General features: G+C 26.8%; 1 protein-coding gene across 3 annotated transcripts in view; it reads right to left on the reverse strand.

Annotated features, from left to right (window-relative positions):
- LOC126833333 (uncharacterized) overlaps positions 1 to 15284 on the reverse strand; it is a 57023-nt gene that overhangs the window by 25741 nt on the left and 15998 nt on the right. Inside the window, exons 5-9 of one of the 3 annotated variants that reach the window (XM_050564599.1) lie at positions 4778 to 4804; positions 4227 to 4256; positions 3762 to 3797; positions 3581 to 3607; positions 2997 to 3245 (exon numbers count right to left, since the gene is read on the reverse strand). In XM_050564599.1, the coding sequence (XP_050420556.1) occupies positions 3238 to 3245; positions 3581 to 3607; positions 3762 to 3797; positions 4227 to 4256; positions 4778 to 4804 (128 nt within the window). In that variant the 3' untranslated portion in view covers positions 2997 to 3237. Of the gene's footprint in view, positions 1 to 2996; positions 3246 to 3580; positions 3608 to 3761; positions 3798 to 4226; positions 4257 to 4777; positions 4805 to 15284 lie in introns of those variants that run through there. The other 2 variants (XM_050564600.1, XM_050564602.1) reach the window with 2 other exon arrangements.

A 15284-nucleotide genomic window follows, 5' to 3' on the forward strand; every position in this document is an offset into this window, starting at 1 on the left:
AGTAGTAGTAGTAGTAGTAGTAGTAGTAGTAGTAGTAGTAGTAGTAGTAGTAGTAGTAGTAGTAGTAGTAGTAGTAGTAGTAGTAGTAGTAGTAGTAGTAGTAGTAGTAGTAGTAGTAGTAGTAGTAGTAGTAGTAGTAGTAGTAGTAAGTGAATATCGTTAGTTTCGGGAAGGGAATAGCCACAATTTGAAATCTTATTGTAAAGATATAAATACTCCAAAATCAGGATGGGTTCCCGTCTGTTTCTCAAAGTAAAAAAAAAATTATTGAAAACATGTCGAAGTTGTAAGATATGCCTTTCGAGGCGTTTTAAACTGTCCGTTCCTGATTATATGAGCGTAACTTAACTTTGTCATGTATTTAATTGAGTTTTATTTTACAAGAACAAAAGTAGTCAAGCCTTAGCTATCAGAATATTATACACATCTGTGTTCTGGGGGTTGAAATATAATTTTTGGTGTTAAGTAAAAACAAGTTTATATGACAGTACCCCATCAAGAAGCATAATACTATGTATAGTATATTAAATCGGATGATTCGGTATCGCTTTTATAAAATTTGTCCTGGTTACATACTACCTGTTGTTTTCTTCAAACCGATAAAATTCGTACACGGGTAACCTTCATATATTTTTAGTTAATAACACGAAAACATGTTATTATTTGAACAACGCAAGTGTACAATATTATTCTGCTCGTGTGTTACAACTTAGATTGTACTGAGGTCTTAGACTGAGAGGCCTCTGCCTCTCGAAATTTGCCTTGTTATTTAGCAGATAGCCTTCTAATCGAAAAACACGACTCAATAAATCATTGTAATGATACAAGAGCCGCTATTTATTTATATAACAATTTTGTCCAACACTGCCAAAGGGGCTATAGCCTGCCCCAGAATTTTTTTTAGCCGCCCTCTCTTGATAATACATGTATTTTCTACGATCATGCTAGATGTGCAACTGAAAAGGTTTTTTTTCTTTCATTTTCCCACATAAATAATACAACTAATGGCGAATAATAACCAACTCATAATTTAATTTCTATGTCGAGGTGGTATCTGCCTATTACAGACATATTCCGGATTGCGGCACGCTATACATTTTAAAAAAATTAACACTTATAGCATTAATAGTTTTAACTAAATATCATGAATCTTTTCATGTACAATACATTTGCAGGTATTTATTTCGCCATTTACGGTGTGGCTCAAGATCGATTGCTTGTTTGAAAAAGTATCAAATTTTACAGATTTTTAGCAAAATATTATTATAATTATGAAAAGTGAGCTAGAAAGGGATGCAAATGGTGTTTTTGTAAATTTTTCTGTTCTCCTGTCTAGACGTTCTTTATCGTTTAATCTATGCCACTGTATAGATTTTATTAAAACTTGTCTAATATATAACTTATAAACAGATAATGTATTTGTACAATTAAATAATTCCGCTGAAGGATGTGTTAACGGAAAGGAGTACGATACCTTTTTAAAAATATTTTTAGGCAGCGTGTATTGAAGCAATTTCTGTTCTATTTGTGCCACCCCAACAAGTTATACCATATAATAGAATTTAACTGCACAAAGCCATGTATACATTTCTTATTGTTGATTTTAAAATATTTAAATCTCCATGTAATGCATAGGAGGGACTGTTAAAAGATTAGTGTATAAAGCCAGCTTACAACGAACTTCAAATAATCATACCTTCAATCCGCGTACAATGTATGAATTTAGAAAATCTACTCGCACACACGTTAAGTGATTAGGCATGAAATGACACAATAACAATATTTTCTATGGAGTATAGATAGTTAATAATCAAAATTCACTAAATGTTTATACTTGTAAATGTATTATATAAAATGAATTTAAATAGTTGTTTCATATATAACAATATACCAATAGACATTTTAAAATAAAAAAAATTAAAAGGATGAATCAGAAGTAAAAGCATGTAATGGTCATATTATTTACAGGGTGATTTTTTTTATCTTGGGCCAGTCAATATCTCACTGAGTTTAATTAATACCTACTTGGATCTTTTTTTATTCATAGTGTTTTTATATAATGTGATCTCGATTTTCCACAAACTATTATGTTTCTACCTGACCCCCCAAACTAGTTTTTTTAAAAGCATTTTTTGAAAATTAAATGGAAACGTTTTAAGTTTTTTAAATAAAGAATATTCTACTAAAAATGTTGACTAGTCGACAAATAAATTTGGATAACTATTTTTGAAGTTATTGAAGTTTCAAGTTTAGGGTAGGTGGAATAGTACTACACTGCACTTCCCCTCCTGTAATAACTTTTAAACTCTTATAACTTTAAAAATAATAATCCAAAACTGGTTATCAACCAGTCAACATTTTTAGTACATAATTCTCAGTTTAAAAATTTAATGAAATATATACGTTACCATTTAAGATTCAAAAATTCCTTTAAAAAAATCTAAGTTGGGAGGAGGATAAAAACAAAAAAAATTGTGAAAAACTGAGATATTGAGCGGCTTATGATAAAAAAATCACACTGTATAATAGGAGTATGTTTTTAATACATATTTTTTTTTGTAGCTAACAATATGCATAGCTTTTGTAGGTAGTTATTATTTGTTCCTGAACTTAGTACATGATAATAATACTTTTAAAAAACATACATACTAAAAAATACCTTAACATATGTAGGTTATTATAAATGTTGTTTACTCCTATATTATTATACACCGCAATAGCGTTACAAGAAAACATGACTAAACTTTTTGTAGATAATATTTATATTTTATTACTATCGAAAATTATACTTGTTCAAGTATTAAAAAGGTTCCAGGTTAAATCAAGAGCATAAAGATTATAGATAGTAAATAATCAAAATGTATTGTATATTTATATTTGTTATAATTTAAAAAGTTAAGCAATTATAATATTTTTATTATATTACTATCGACAATTGTACTAATTATAGTAAAAACATATAGTTAAATTAGACAAGGTAATAAATACAAATATACTTATTCGACGAATATTGTTTTTATTAATATATGGTATAAGACATGATATAATTTATATGATAGAAAACAGAATATGTTTTTAGAATACATTGTTATTTGAAAAATCTAAAGGTTGAAACATAATAATTATGATAAATAAAGATGATGATTTTACAAAAAAAATGTATTAATAAGCATATGTATTTTCAAAATGTGAAACTGATCTTGGATACTGCAGCTTTGTTGGTAAATTGAACTACCGTTATTTAGCTAAAAAAACAAATATTGTGTAAAAACATGGTTTATTTATAGCTTACACATGGTTTTGAATTCAAATTAAATTAGGCTTCTATATAAATGTATAAAGTACATTATTTTGGTCTTGGTCGTTAATGTGTTTTTAGTTTTTTTCTGACACTTTTTTTTAATATTTTATACAATTTTTCAGCTTTTTGAAAATATTTAAAAAACTCCTAGTATTATTGCAAAGCACAAAAACTGATATTTTCTTCCAACTTACGATCATTTGAAAAACAAATAATAAAAATGGATAAACATTTTCACTTTTGAAATTTATATAAGCTATAGCAGTTTAAAAAACTTACGGGGAACATGGTCCTTCGTGTCAAGAGCTGAAATATCGAAAAAAATTGCTTAAATATTTTTAATTTATCCCAATGCATTATATAAATGGAAATAATGTTTTTTTTTGGATTATTATTTATAGTGTATTTAATTTTACTTTTGAAATTTATATAAGTTATAGCAGTCTCAAAAAAGACTTACTTTCAGGGACAAGGGGCGCAACTGGATTTGGAATAGCTGAAATATCGAAAAAAATTACTTAAATATCTAATTTATTCCAATGAATCATGTGTTTCGTTTTAAATGGATTGTTTTCATAGGTATTTTTCTACATTCATAAAATAAATATTTTTTTGCTTTCTTGCAGGATCTAACTGATATAAATTTTCATACAAATCTGAAGGTTATATAATAAATATAATATGTATGTAAAATAATATCAGCTTTCTGAAAAAATATTAATTTTTTTTCGCGTAACAGAAAGTCATTAAAATTGTGTTTATTGTCTAAAAAGTTGTATTTTTACAAATTATATTTTTCAATTAATTTTTCAATTAGACATACCGTTTTATAAAATAATATGTTTATTGACATAATAAACATACATTCAACAAACTTACGTCCCTTTTGAAATTTATATAAGTTATAGCAGTCTCAAAAACTTACTGGGTAAAGTGTTTCCAACATCAACAAGAGCTGAAATATCGAAAAAAATTACTAAACATTTGATTTATCCCAATGCATCATGTGGCTCATTGTTATAGGGCTAGTACACAGTTGTTTTAATATTTATTCGTTTTGAAAGGATTTTTAGGTAGATATTTTTCTACATTCAAAAAATAAATATTAATCTGGCAAAAAATGCTTATTAATTTTTTGCGTGACAAAAAGTCATTAAAATTTAGTTATTTATTTGAAAAGTTGTATTTTCAAAAACTGCATTTTTGAAACAATTTTTCTACTATACATACAATTTTTTATAATAATACGTTTATGGATATAATAATCTTCATTAATTTATCAACAATGTTTAATAACAATTTATACTTATTTTTAGCTTTTTGAAAATAAATTGTAAAACTACTAGTATCTTTGTAAAGCACACAAAAACTAATATTATTATCCAACTTACAGTCATTTGAATAACGAATAATAAAAATGGATAATCATTTTCATTTTTGAAATTTATATAAGCTATAGCAGTTTAAAAAACTTACGGGGAACATGGTCCTTCGTGTCAGGAGCTGAAATATCGAAAAAAATTGCTTAAATATTTAATTTATCCCAATGCATTACATAGAAGGAAATAATTTTTTTTTTTTGATTATTATTTATAGTATCTTCGTATATCAAAATTAAGTTATTACAAATCAGATATTTACGTAAAATTATATCAGCTTTCTGAAAAAAATATTAATTTTTTTTTCGCGTAACAGAAAGTCATTAAAATTGATTATTATCTAAAAATGTTTCTACTATTTTAAACAGAAAGCTGAGGAAATTTTACATAGTGTGTACATAGTTTCAAATTGGAAACTCCATAAAAACTCTAAAAAAAAAATTTAAATGAGGTATAAAAAGGTAAATTATGCGATAAAATTTCATAAACAAGTCGAAAAAACTGGTAAAAACGACCACAGAATTCGAAATAATTTTGTTGGCTGAAGATACTATATGCAAAAAAATATAAAAAATTATATTCTAAAAATGTTTTTTTTACCTATTGGAGCTGGAGCTGATACACCCGACATCATTATTAATAATATGGTGGCTACAATATAAATAATACTTTTTAAATTCATTTTTGTGAAGTAGTTATTTTAATTAAACACCAAGAATCTAGAATACTTTACTAGAGCAACCGTACGTTTGATGCTTACATTATATAGAGAGATATGTTTGTCTTATTTTGTAGGCGAAGGGAGTGAACAATTTGTAATTATTTATGTATTGTTATTGCGCATGAGTTCATTGTTTGTTAAATACGTTTAGCAGAATTATGCTTTTTTTTTTGTTTTAGCATCTTATTTATTTAAGTTTTGCATCGAATAACATGAGTAATAATACTTTTTCCTCATCCTACCCTCCCCATCACGGGTGATGACATTTTAGTTTAAGACCTTATAGTTGAAAATATCGTGCGCGTGTATTGTTCAAATAATAACATGTTTTAATATTAAGCTAAAAATATTGTAGGATACTCATGTACAAATACACGATATGTGCTGCACAAAATTCTAAAATGTTTGTCTTATTTTGTAGGCGAAGGGAGTGTAAATATTTAAATGGTTTATGTATTGCTATTGTGTATGAGTTCATTGTTTGTTAAACATGTTTGGCCGAATAAAGTACATTCCATGTACTATTGTTACGAATAAAACGTGTAAACAACACACAATTGTTTTTGGTTCAAAAATCTAGTTTAATACAACGAAACTAGTTCTATACATTTTCTTATTGTTTTAGAATCTTATATTGATTTAAGGGTTGCGTCAAACTTGGTTTATACAAATATATATGTTTTTTGTGCCGTTGGATTTTTCACACCTAAAGACTGACTATAAATTTTTGCGTTTGTTTTTTTGCAAAAATCAGTTGTTTTCATATTTGGTTTTGTCGTTTGTGTATTTAAGTGTTTGAACCAATTTCCTGAAATTACTGTAGCAATGTAAAAAAATGAAAAATCTTTAAAGTTTAATACGTTTAACAATATTATATTTTACAAAAAAAATATACATTTGATTTTTAACGAAACCCAGTTTTCATTAAAATTATTTTTATATAGATATAATATTAACAAAAAAAACATACTAATACAATGTACCCATGCTACTTTACACCTTAAGTCATACAACTATAGTGCCTTTATATATTTAATCATTAATATTTTGTGCATTCAACTTACATTTTAAATTTGATTTCTATCTTATGTTTACACAAAAGCTATAGATTTATTTTCTTACATTATAATATACAGTATTTTATAACTATTTGAATAGTTTTATATTTTTCTTATCGAAAACAAGTTGTTTTTCACAACATCTGTTGTTATGGAAATTAACGACCAAGAACTGAAGATATCATACATTTTCAAGTTTTAACATTATACATTAAAAAAACTACTATCGTTTTTTTCGAAAACAACTTGTTTTTGAAAGTATTCCGTTAATTATTTGCGTACTTAAAATGTTTGAACTATTTATTTTCTTGCAATATAGAACCCTGATTTTACAATAATTATAGATGAAATCTTTAATTTAATTATCCAAGACTTATTAGTTATAATACCCAACCAATACATTTTCCTAAAAAACTTGAATAAACAAAAAATATATCTATCAGATCTATTAAATATATATATCAGTGTTAAGATGTACTTCAAACACAAATAATATTGAACTAGAGTATTTTAATATTATTTTTTCCATTATATTTATGCTAGATACCTAATTAGTTTTATATAATAGTTCAACCCAGAACTTTTGGCCCAATAAAGTACCACTCAGCTAAGATATCTGATCTGATATGCTTTACATATAACAAAATTACATGCAGCCTTATGTTGAAACTATTAAATATATAAGTATTTATATTAATAAAATAATAAGTACCTATATTATTTTTTTGTTCAATGAAAATAAAAATTTTGACTCGTTTAATTTAAATGGAAGTTTTAAGTTTTTTAATTTTTATTTTATCATTTTTCATAATCAAAAGATTTATTAATAAGCCGTACAAAGTGTTAATATTCTAAGGAAATATTACAACTGGTATTCTTTGACGACCAATAAAATTCTGAAGATAACCAAAAAACTGGAAAATTATTACAATTTTATATTCGTTTTCTCATTAAGATTACCTTATGAGACAACTAATAGAAATTTATTTTATGCCTGCTAATGTATAATATTAAGTTAAAAGTTCTCCAAAAGTATTATACTATGTTAAAAGTGGAAAAGTTACCACTATAAGTACTATAAGCACTCATTAAAATCGAGAAATACAAACTAAATAAAGAAAAACATTTAAACTTAAACAAAGGGCTCCATAAACATTTTCAACAGTTAATAGAAGACTTCCTTATTAGCTACATCCTCTATCTCAAGGATCTTGAATAAACAAAAATTACAAATAAAATCTAATCTAAAATTGTATTTCAAATGCCAAATTTTCCTCTTCTCGAAGCTAAACTACCAGGAGACGTTTATCCAAATTGTTTGTTTAGTTATTCGGATAGGTTTTTGTTGTTTCAAAAAAATTATCTTTAATTATTACTATAGTCTTTTTGTAGAGCTTCTTATTTTTACAAATTATTAGCTTATAAACGGTTACAAAAATGCATGCAGTTTTTGTTAGTTGTAAATAAAAGTCACTATAAAATGGAGAGATCGGTCGGTAAGAGACTCGTCAGGAATTCAAATCTTTATAAAATTTCAAATTCGGCGTATTGATGGAACAAGTTTGGGGTGAATTGAGATTTAAAATTCCGAAGGGCAATAGTCCTTTTAGTCTAAGAACATTTTAAGTTTTAGTACATTAGCAGAAAAATATCTTGCACGTGTATTGTTCAAATAATGACGTGTTTTCGTATTAAACTAGAAACATATGTATGTTACCCATGTACAAGTACACCGCATTGAAAAAAACAGATATGTGTAACGTTCTGATGACTAAGGCTCAACTAATTTTGATATTGCCAAATAAAACTCAATTAATAACATACCAAAGTTACGTTATGTCTATTTAAAGTTATATTGTTCCTGGACCGAAAAAGTTTATGTAGACCCAAAAAACCTAAGTTAACTTCAACTTGTTCTTAATAAATTTGTTTTTACAAGCTCAAACTCAAAATATTTAAATTTGTCTCATATATCTGTCTTGAGCCCAGAAAATTCCATTAACTATTTTTATCCATTATATTTATTTGGCACATTTTTAAAACTTAATGTATAAAAACTTAAGTATCTTTCCTGTCGCAAAGGAAGTAATTAAGTCTACCACCTTGAAAGGTCTAATAATTTTAATAAACATTTTCTTCGCAATAGTTTGCACCTTTACTGCGCCTCAATAAGCTGTTTTTTTGTTCCCAATATTATGTATTATGTGTTATGTATTCCCAATATTATCGAATTGTGTTTTTTTGTTTTTGTATGTACTCATATACTAAAACGCCATAGAGATATTTTTTTTGAATACATAAGTAACAAAAATCCGTGTTGTTTACATCCCTACATTTTTTTGACGTTGTACAAATATCTAAAAATGTAATACTTCTGAAGCAGCTAAAAAAAATATACTAGGTGTTATTGACTTGAGCTTAAAATTATAAGTTTGTTTCGAAAAAATTGTCAACTTCTGATTTATAACCCTTGTATTTTTATTATGAAAATTAATATCAATAACATTACACAATGACACGTATTCAGTATCCTACTATGTCTATGGATTGGAAGCTAGTTCAGCAATTTCGTTGGAAAATAACTAACAGCATTGAATAATGAAATAGTTAAAATCTTCTTGCTATATTCAATATAATATGCACGACCCAGGATCAGTTATAACAGGATAATAGTTTTGTGGGTTTTGGGGCTCTTTTAAATATGCAGCACAAACACAAAACTTCTGTTCATAATATTGTAATTTTTAATTACTTTTACATTAAGATGTGAAACTACTTTACTACGTACTACTTAGTTTCATTTTGAAGTCAAAAGATAATTTTTTTAAAAAAAATCAAATAGCAGCTTCAAATGTCAAGTGCTTCTTTACTTTTTAAACAACTTGTATAATTATATGTTGTTTTACAAAAAGTAAACTATGAATTAACTAAATACACGTTTTTTTAAGAATAAATAATAATTAAATGTAGTTGTAGCAGAAAATAAAATATTTGTTGTTTATAAGGATACTTATTTTATGGTTGAATTATTAAATCTTTAATATATTAGGTAGTTGTTTAATAAAAATGATATGTAATTTTACTATTTTTTTGCCCACAAATTCATAACAGTAACTAAGTTTATATATTGACATTTATTTTAAATTAGCTTAATATTATTACATATCAATATTGTTTGCCCCTGGATAAATTTAGCTACATAAAGAGCTTATAAGAGTTTAATTATAATTTTATGTACTCCACTATTTCACAACGACTGTTGCAATGTAAACAAATGATATATGTCTGTTGTCTGTTGGTATCATAAGATATATAAGATATATATATATATATATATATATAATAAATATATATGAAATCACATACTAATATATTTATGCTAATTTACCACTTCAGTCATATACCTAACTACACGCAGTGCCTCTATACAACTAATAATTAATATTTTATACAATTAACCTGCGTTTTAATTTTTTTTTTAATCTTATATTTACTCAAAAGCCAACGATATTTTTTCTTACATTAGAATATACAGTATTTTTTAACAATTGGTATAGTTTAAATTTATTCCTATCGAAAACATGTGGTTTTTCACAAAATCTGTAGCCATTTAAATTAATGACAAAGAACTATAGGTTTCTTACGTTTTAAAGATCGACCTGGTTAAGCTAATACATATTATGAATAACGAAGCCAATTGACACATTTTCTTGGACATCTTGAAATAATAAACAAAACAAAAATACAAACAAATCTATTTATCAGATAATATATAATTATTGTATGTTATAAGATGAAATAGGAATCCTAATGTATATTGGATATGGGTTAAAGGATAGGATGGGAGAGGGAGTGCGGTAGAGTAATACGTGCAAATGAAAATAATTATCTAAACGTAGCCGGAACATTGTAGGACTCAGATCCATTATACAGTTCTAGAAATCCATCTAAAAGTTATGAATGTGCTTACTAATTTGTGTATATTTGGATGTATATTATAAAATGTACATCTTTGTTTATCATAATTGTTTTTCAACCTTCAGATTTTTCTAATAACAATCTATTCCAAACAACACATTTTGTTACCTATCAGTATGTCCATTGCATCCTTTTACTTCTGATTCCTCCTCTTATGTTTTAAATTTTTTTTTAAATGTCTATGAAATCGAGAAAATTATTTAAATTTGTTTGATATAACAAATTTACAAATATAAACATTTCATTCATTTTAATTTTTTACTATCTATACTCTATAGAAAATATTGTTATTGTGTCATTTCACTACCTAAATTGTGTGCGAGTGAATTTTCTAAATTCATACATTGCATGTGGAGTTAAAATATGATTATTTCAAGTTCGTTGTAAGCTGGCTTTATACACTAATCATTTAAAAGTCCCTCCTATCCATTACATGGACATTTAAATATATATTATATTTTATTATTAATGATTTGGCTTCATTAGCCGTTTGCATATGTTTACATGATTTTAAGATATTTTCAATAATGATGTATACTATGTTTTTTACAGTGTTTTTATTAAATTAGTGTTCTGTATAAATTGTATTATTTTGTTTTTGTTCTGAATATTGTCAGCTATTGCTTCTTCGACCTTGTTTCGAATTTCATACCGGTTGCGCTTTTAATCGTATTCCTTGCAATTATCGATTATGTGTTTGATTGTGAGAGGAACTAGGCAAGGTTTACAGTTGGGGTTTTCCTCTTTGGTTATTATATGCACGTGTGTTAACGATGTTTAATATTTATACCATCTACTGATACGCATCAAAAGCCTTTTTCCAGATAGTGTCTTTATCACATTTTATTTCATTTTATAGCAGACAGTTATAATATATTATCTGATAGGTAGATTTTATTTGTATTTTTTGTTTATATAATATGCTTAGGAAAATGTATAAGTTGGGTTTGTAATGCATTATAAATATTGGATAATACCATTTAAAAATTCACCTATAATTATTGTAAAATCAAGGGTTCTACTATGCAAGAAAATAAATAGTCTAACATTTAAGTACACAAATAATAAAACGCAATACTTTAAAAAACAACTCATTTCGAGAAAAAAAAATAATAGTTTTTTATTAGTAGTTTTTGTAGCATTTAAAAATATCAGTTGCGATCTGAAAAACCAGGTCGATCTTGTTTTACATAAGTATGGACGTGTTTTTTTAAAAATGGGAACATACGGTTTAATTCTATAAACGTGTAGACAATTAACTTTAAAGTATAATAACGTTTGAATTTTAAATGTACATTCTTTGTAATTATATTATTGTAAAATCAGGGTTCTATAATACAAGAAAATAAATAGTTCTAACATTTTAGTAGATAAAAGACAAAACTAAACACTTTGATTTTGAGCTTGTGGAATCAAATTTACTAAGAAGTAAGAACATTTTGATATCAAATTTAGTTAAGCTTTAGTCATCAGAACGTTACACATATCTGTTTTTTTTTTCAAACCTATGTATTTGTACATGTGTATCCTACATATTTTTTTTTAGTTTAATATGAAAACATGTTATTATTTGAACAATACACGCGCACGATATTTTCAACTATAAGATCTTAAAACTACATCTATCAAAAAAAAATGTCATCAACCGTGATGGGCAGGGTAGGTTGAGGGAAAAGTATTATTAAAAATTGACGCTACTGTTGTGGGGGCACTGCATGATGATGTGTGATCTATAGAGATATGTTACTCGAAGAAATGTGTCTGGCGATTCAAAAGCTCTGTATATAACTTTTTTGAGCGTATTTAAGGTAAAAAAAAAACCAGTACAGTAGGGTCGGGGCATAGTGGGGACGGAGCTTAGTTGGGTCAGGGCATAGTGGTGGCGGGGAGGTCACAGGTTTACAGGAATTTTTGTTTCTGAAAGTGATAAAATCACTTTCGAAAAAACGCTTCGATGCAAATCGGTAGTTAGTATTTTCAAGCCAGTACAGTCCAAACCAGGCACAGTATAAACCAGCAAAGTTAGAAAGTTTTAAATGAAGGTTTTGTATTTACAAATGAGCATCAAAGCGTTTATTTGAAAGCGATTTTATTCAATTTTATCACTTTTATTTATAATAATTCTTGTAGTCCTGTGACCTCTCCGTTTCCTCATTGCTTTGATTACATTATGCCAATACTCTACTGTACTAGTCCTCTCGGATAAAACTAATTAAATTTCCAAGTCGCTATGTATGAATAAATCTACATTCATCGTTTATCTGAATAATATTTTAATCATTCAAAAATTTGTTTCAAAATTGTATTACAATTAACCTGATTTAAAAGGAATAACATAACGTGTTGAATTTTCCTGTTAAATTCATACTTGGTAACTTTATCAATAGTTTTATTTTATAAATTCACCAATAAGGGAAAATATTAACCCATAAATGTCTAATCGTTAATATCTTATAAATTTAACTTGTATTTTTAATTAAAATATCTTTATTAAATAATGTATTTCGCACCACTTAAGACATATAATTACATGCAGGCAGAGGTAGATATGAATAAAGAGGACTAGGAAAAAAAATCACTTTAAATATACATGATAAGCAAAAGCTACATAGTAAATGTTCACATTGTCGAAACAATACATATACGAATATATTATAATAAAAAATATATATTCATAAAAATATACTTTTATTTTACCCAATTTAAGTACGTAAGAGAAATACTTTAGATCCAATCTTTACTTAGAAGAAGATCTTGCGGTAGACGTGGTTTTAAACGCCGATTTTTCATTTTGTTTCCCAGGTTGTAGAAACGTGCGCCATCGGATGTATTGAGATTTGCGTGAAAGTTTTTGAATTGGATTTTTATCCAGTCTTGTATAATAGGATTCCTCTATCATTGTGATTTTATCCGAGAGGACTAGTATAGTAGAGTATAGGCATGACGGAATCAAAGCAACGTGGAGACGGAGAGGTCACAGGTCTACAGGAATTATTATAAATAAAAGTGATAAAATTGAATGAAATCACTTTCAAATAAACGCTTTGACGCTTATTTGTAAATACAGAACCTCAATTTAAAACTTTCTGACTTTGATGGTTAATACTGTACTTGGTTTGGACTGTACTGGCTTGAAAATACTAACTACCGATTTGCATCGAAGCGTTTTTTCGAAAGTGATTTTATCACTTTCAGATTTAAAAATTCCAGTAAACCTGGGACCTTCCCATCCCCACTATGCCCCGACCCCACTGTACTGGTTTTTTTTTCTTGGCGGTTAGTCCGCTAATCTGATTTTTTCATGTAGAATGTTTAGAAATCAGATCTTACTTGAAAAAAACTTTGTTAGGTCAAAAATGTAAACATTTCACCCCTTTCTCATTTCAAAATCGAAAACTATTAAACTTAAAATTTACGGTGAGCTAAAACTTCAGTCTTATTTTTAAAACCTTTTCTTTAGCCCCCTAGGGGGGGATGGGCAAGTTTTTTATATATTTTTGGTTTTTAAGCCGTAATTTCAGGACGTTTAAGTTGAAAATTTGTCAGTTGTTAGAGCTCACATGTATCCATAACATGTTAAACAAAGACATTTTAGTAGTTTTTTTTAGTTGAAGGTAAATTGTTATCTGCTTCGATTGAGGCAGTGTAAACGAATGAAAAAAACGAGCCTTTTTTTGTAACAAACTTATTTCCGATGCTTGTGTTTGAATGCATAGTAAAACGTTATTGTTATAATAACTGTGGCGAGTACCTATTTTTTTATACTTACATACAGTCAATGTATTGCGTTCCTAAATCAAGTATGTTTTATAATTACAAGGAGCTTTTGTAAAATCATTTATCGTGTAAATTGTAATCCATTATTGTATTATTGTTTTTTTTTTATCAAAACCAAGTTGATTTTACAGCGACTGTTGTAATGTAAACAAATAGTAAGTTCCTATAGGTATCACAAACTGTGAATATTATAAGAATCTTCGTATTTTACAAAAACAATTTGTATGGTTTTATTTTTTATTTTTTTTATTCAAAACGAGGTGTTTTTCTTAATATATTTTGTTTTGCAGTTGTTTTTGTATTTATATGTTTGACCTATTTTATTTCTTGCACGAAAGCATCTTGATACTTCAATAATTATATATATATATATATATATTATTTTTAAAGATTTGAGTATTCGAATAGTCGTAGAATAATATACATTTTGAATAAGATTGTAATTCTTACTTTTATCGATGTAGAAGAATGTTATTATATTTATTTTATTGGGCTAGATCGGTCCAGTGCAGTCCAATAAAATAAATATAATAACTTTTTCAACTTTTACATGATAAAACGCATGTACTACCTACAAAAGCTATGCATGTTAGCTACAAGAAAAAATATGTTTTAAAAATGTGCCCCCACTATATTGGATTTCCTACAATAATCGTAGATTTTAGTCTTACTCTTAATGTACCTCCAGTCTTATTTTTCAAACCTTTGGCTTAAAGCCAACTAATTAAACTATTTGCGAGTAATTGTGTAGTTTACGTGTAGTTGCTTAATGTTTATAGTAACTTTAATCATGGAAAATATAAGTTCACTAAAATAATATTTTAAAGTAAGTTTTGTTATTGGTTTTTATAACAAATTTGTATTCGCTATATTTTTGGAACAATATGGCACTATCATGAGAGAAAAACCTGTGTTTCTACTTCAAGCGTAATGTTACTAAGAATGCTTTGATTTAAGTTTTGAAAAAACATTTGAAGCCTTTATCATTCATTTTTAAGGTATCGATCGTGGGACAATTTTGAAATTTGTTTTTGTTAATAATTATTTCAGTTAAAAAAAGTTAAAAACCG

Source organism: Adelges cooleyi, unplaced genomic scaffold, assembly GCF_023614345.1.
Source record: "Adelges cooleyi isolate 19-005CV unplaced genomic scaffold, UGA_ACOO_1.1 ACOO_flye_CR_arks_rails_tigmint_CR_PRNA_2, whole genome shotgun sequence".
NCBI classification, from domain to species: domain Eukaryota; kingdom Metazoa; phylum Arthropoda; class Insecta; order Hemiptera; family Adelgidae; genus Adelges; species Adelges cooleyi.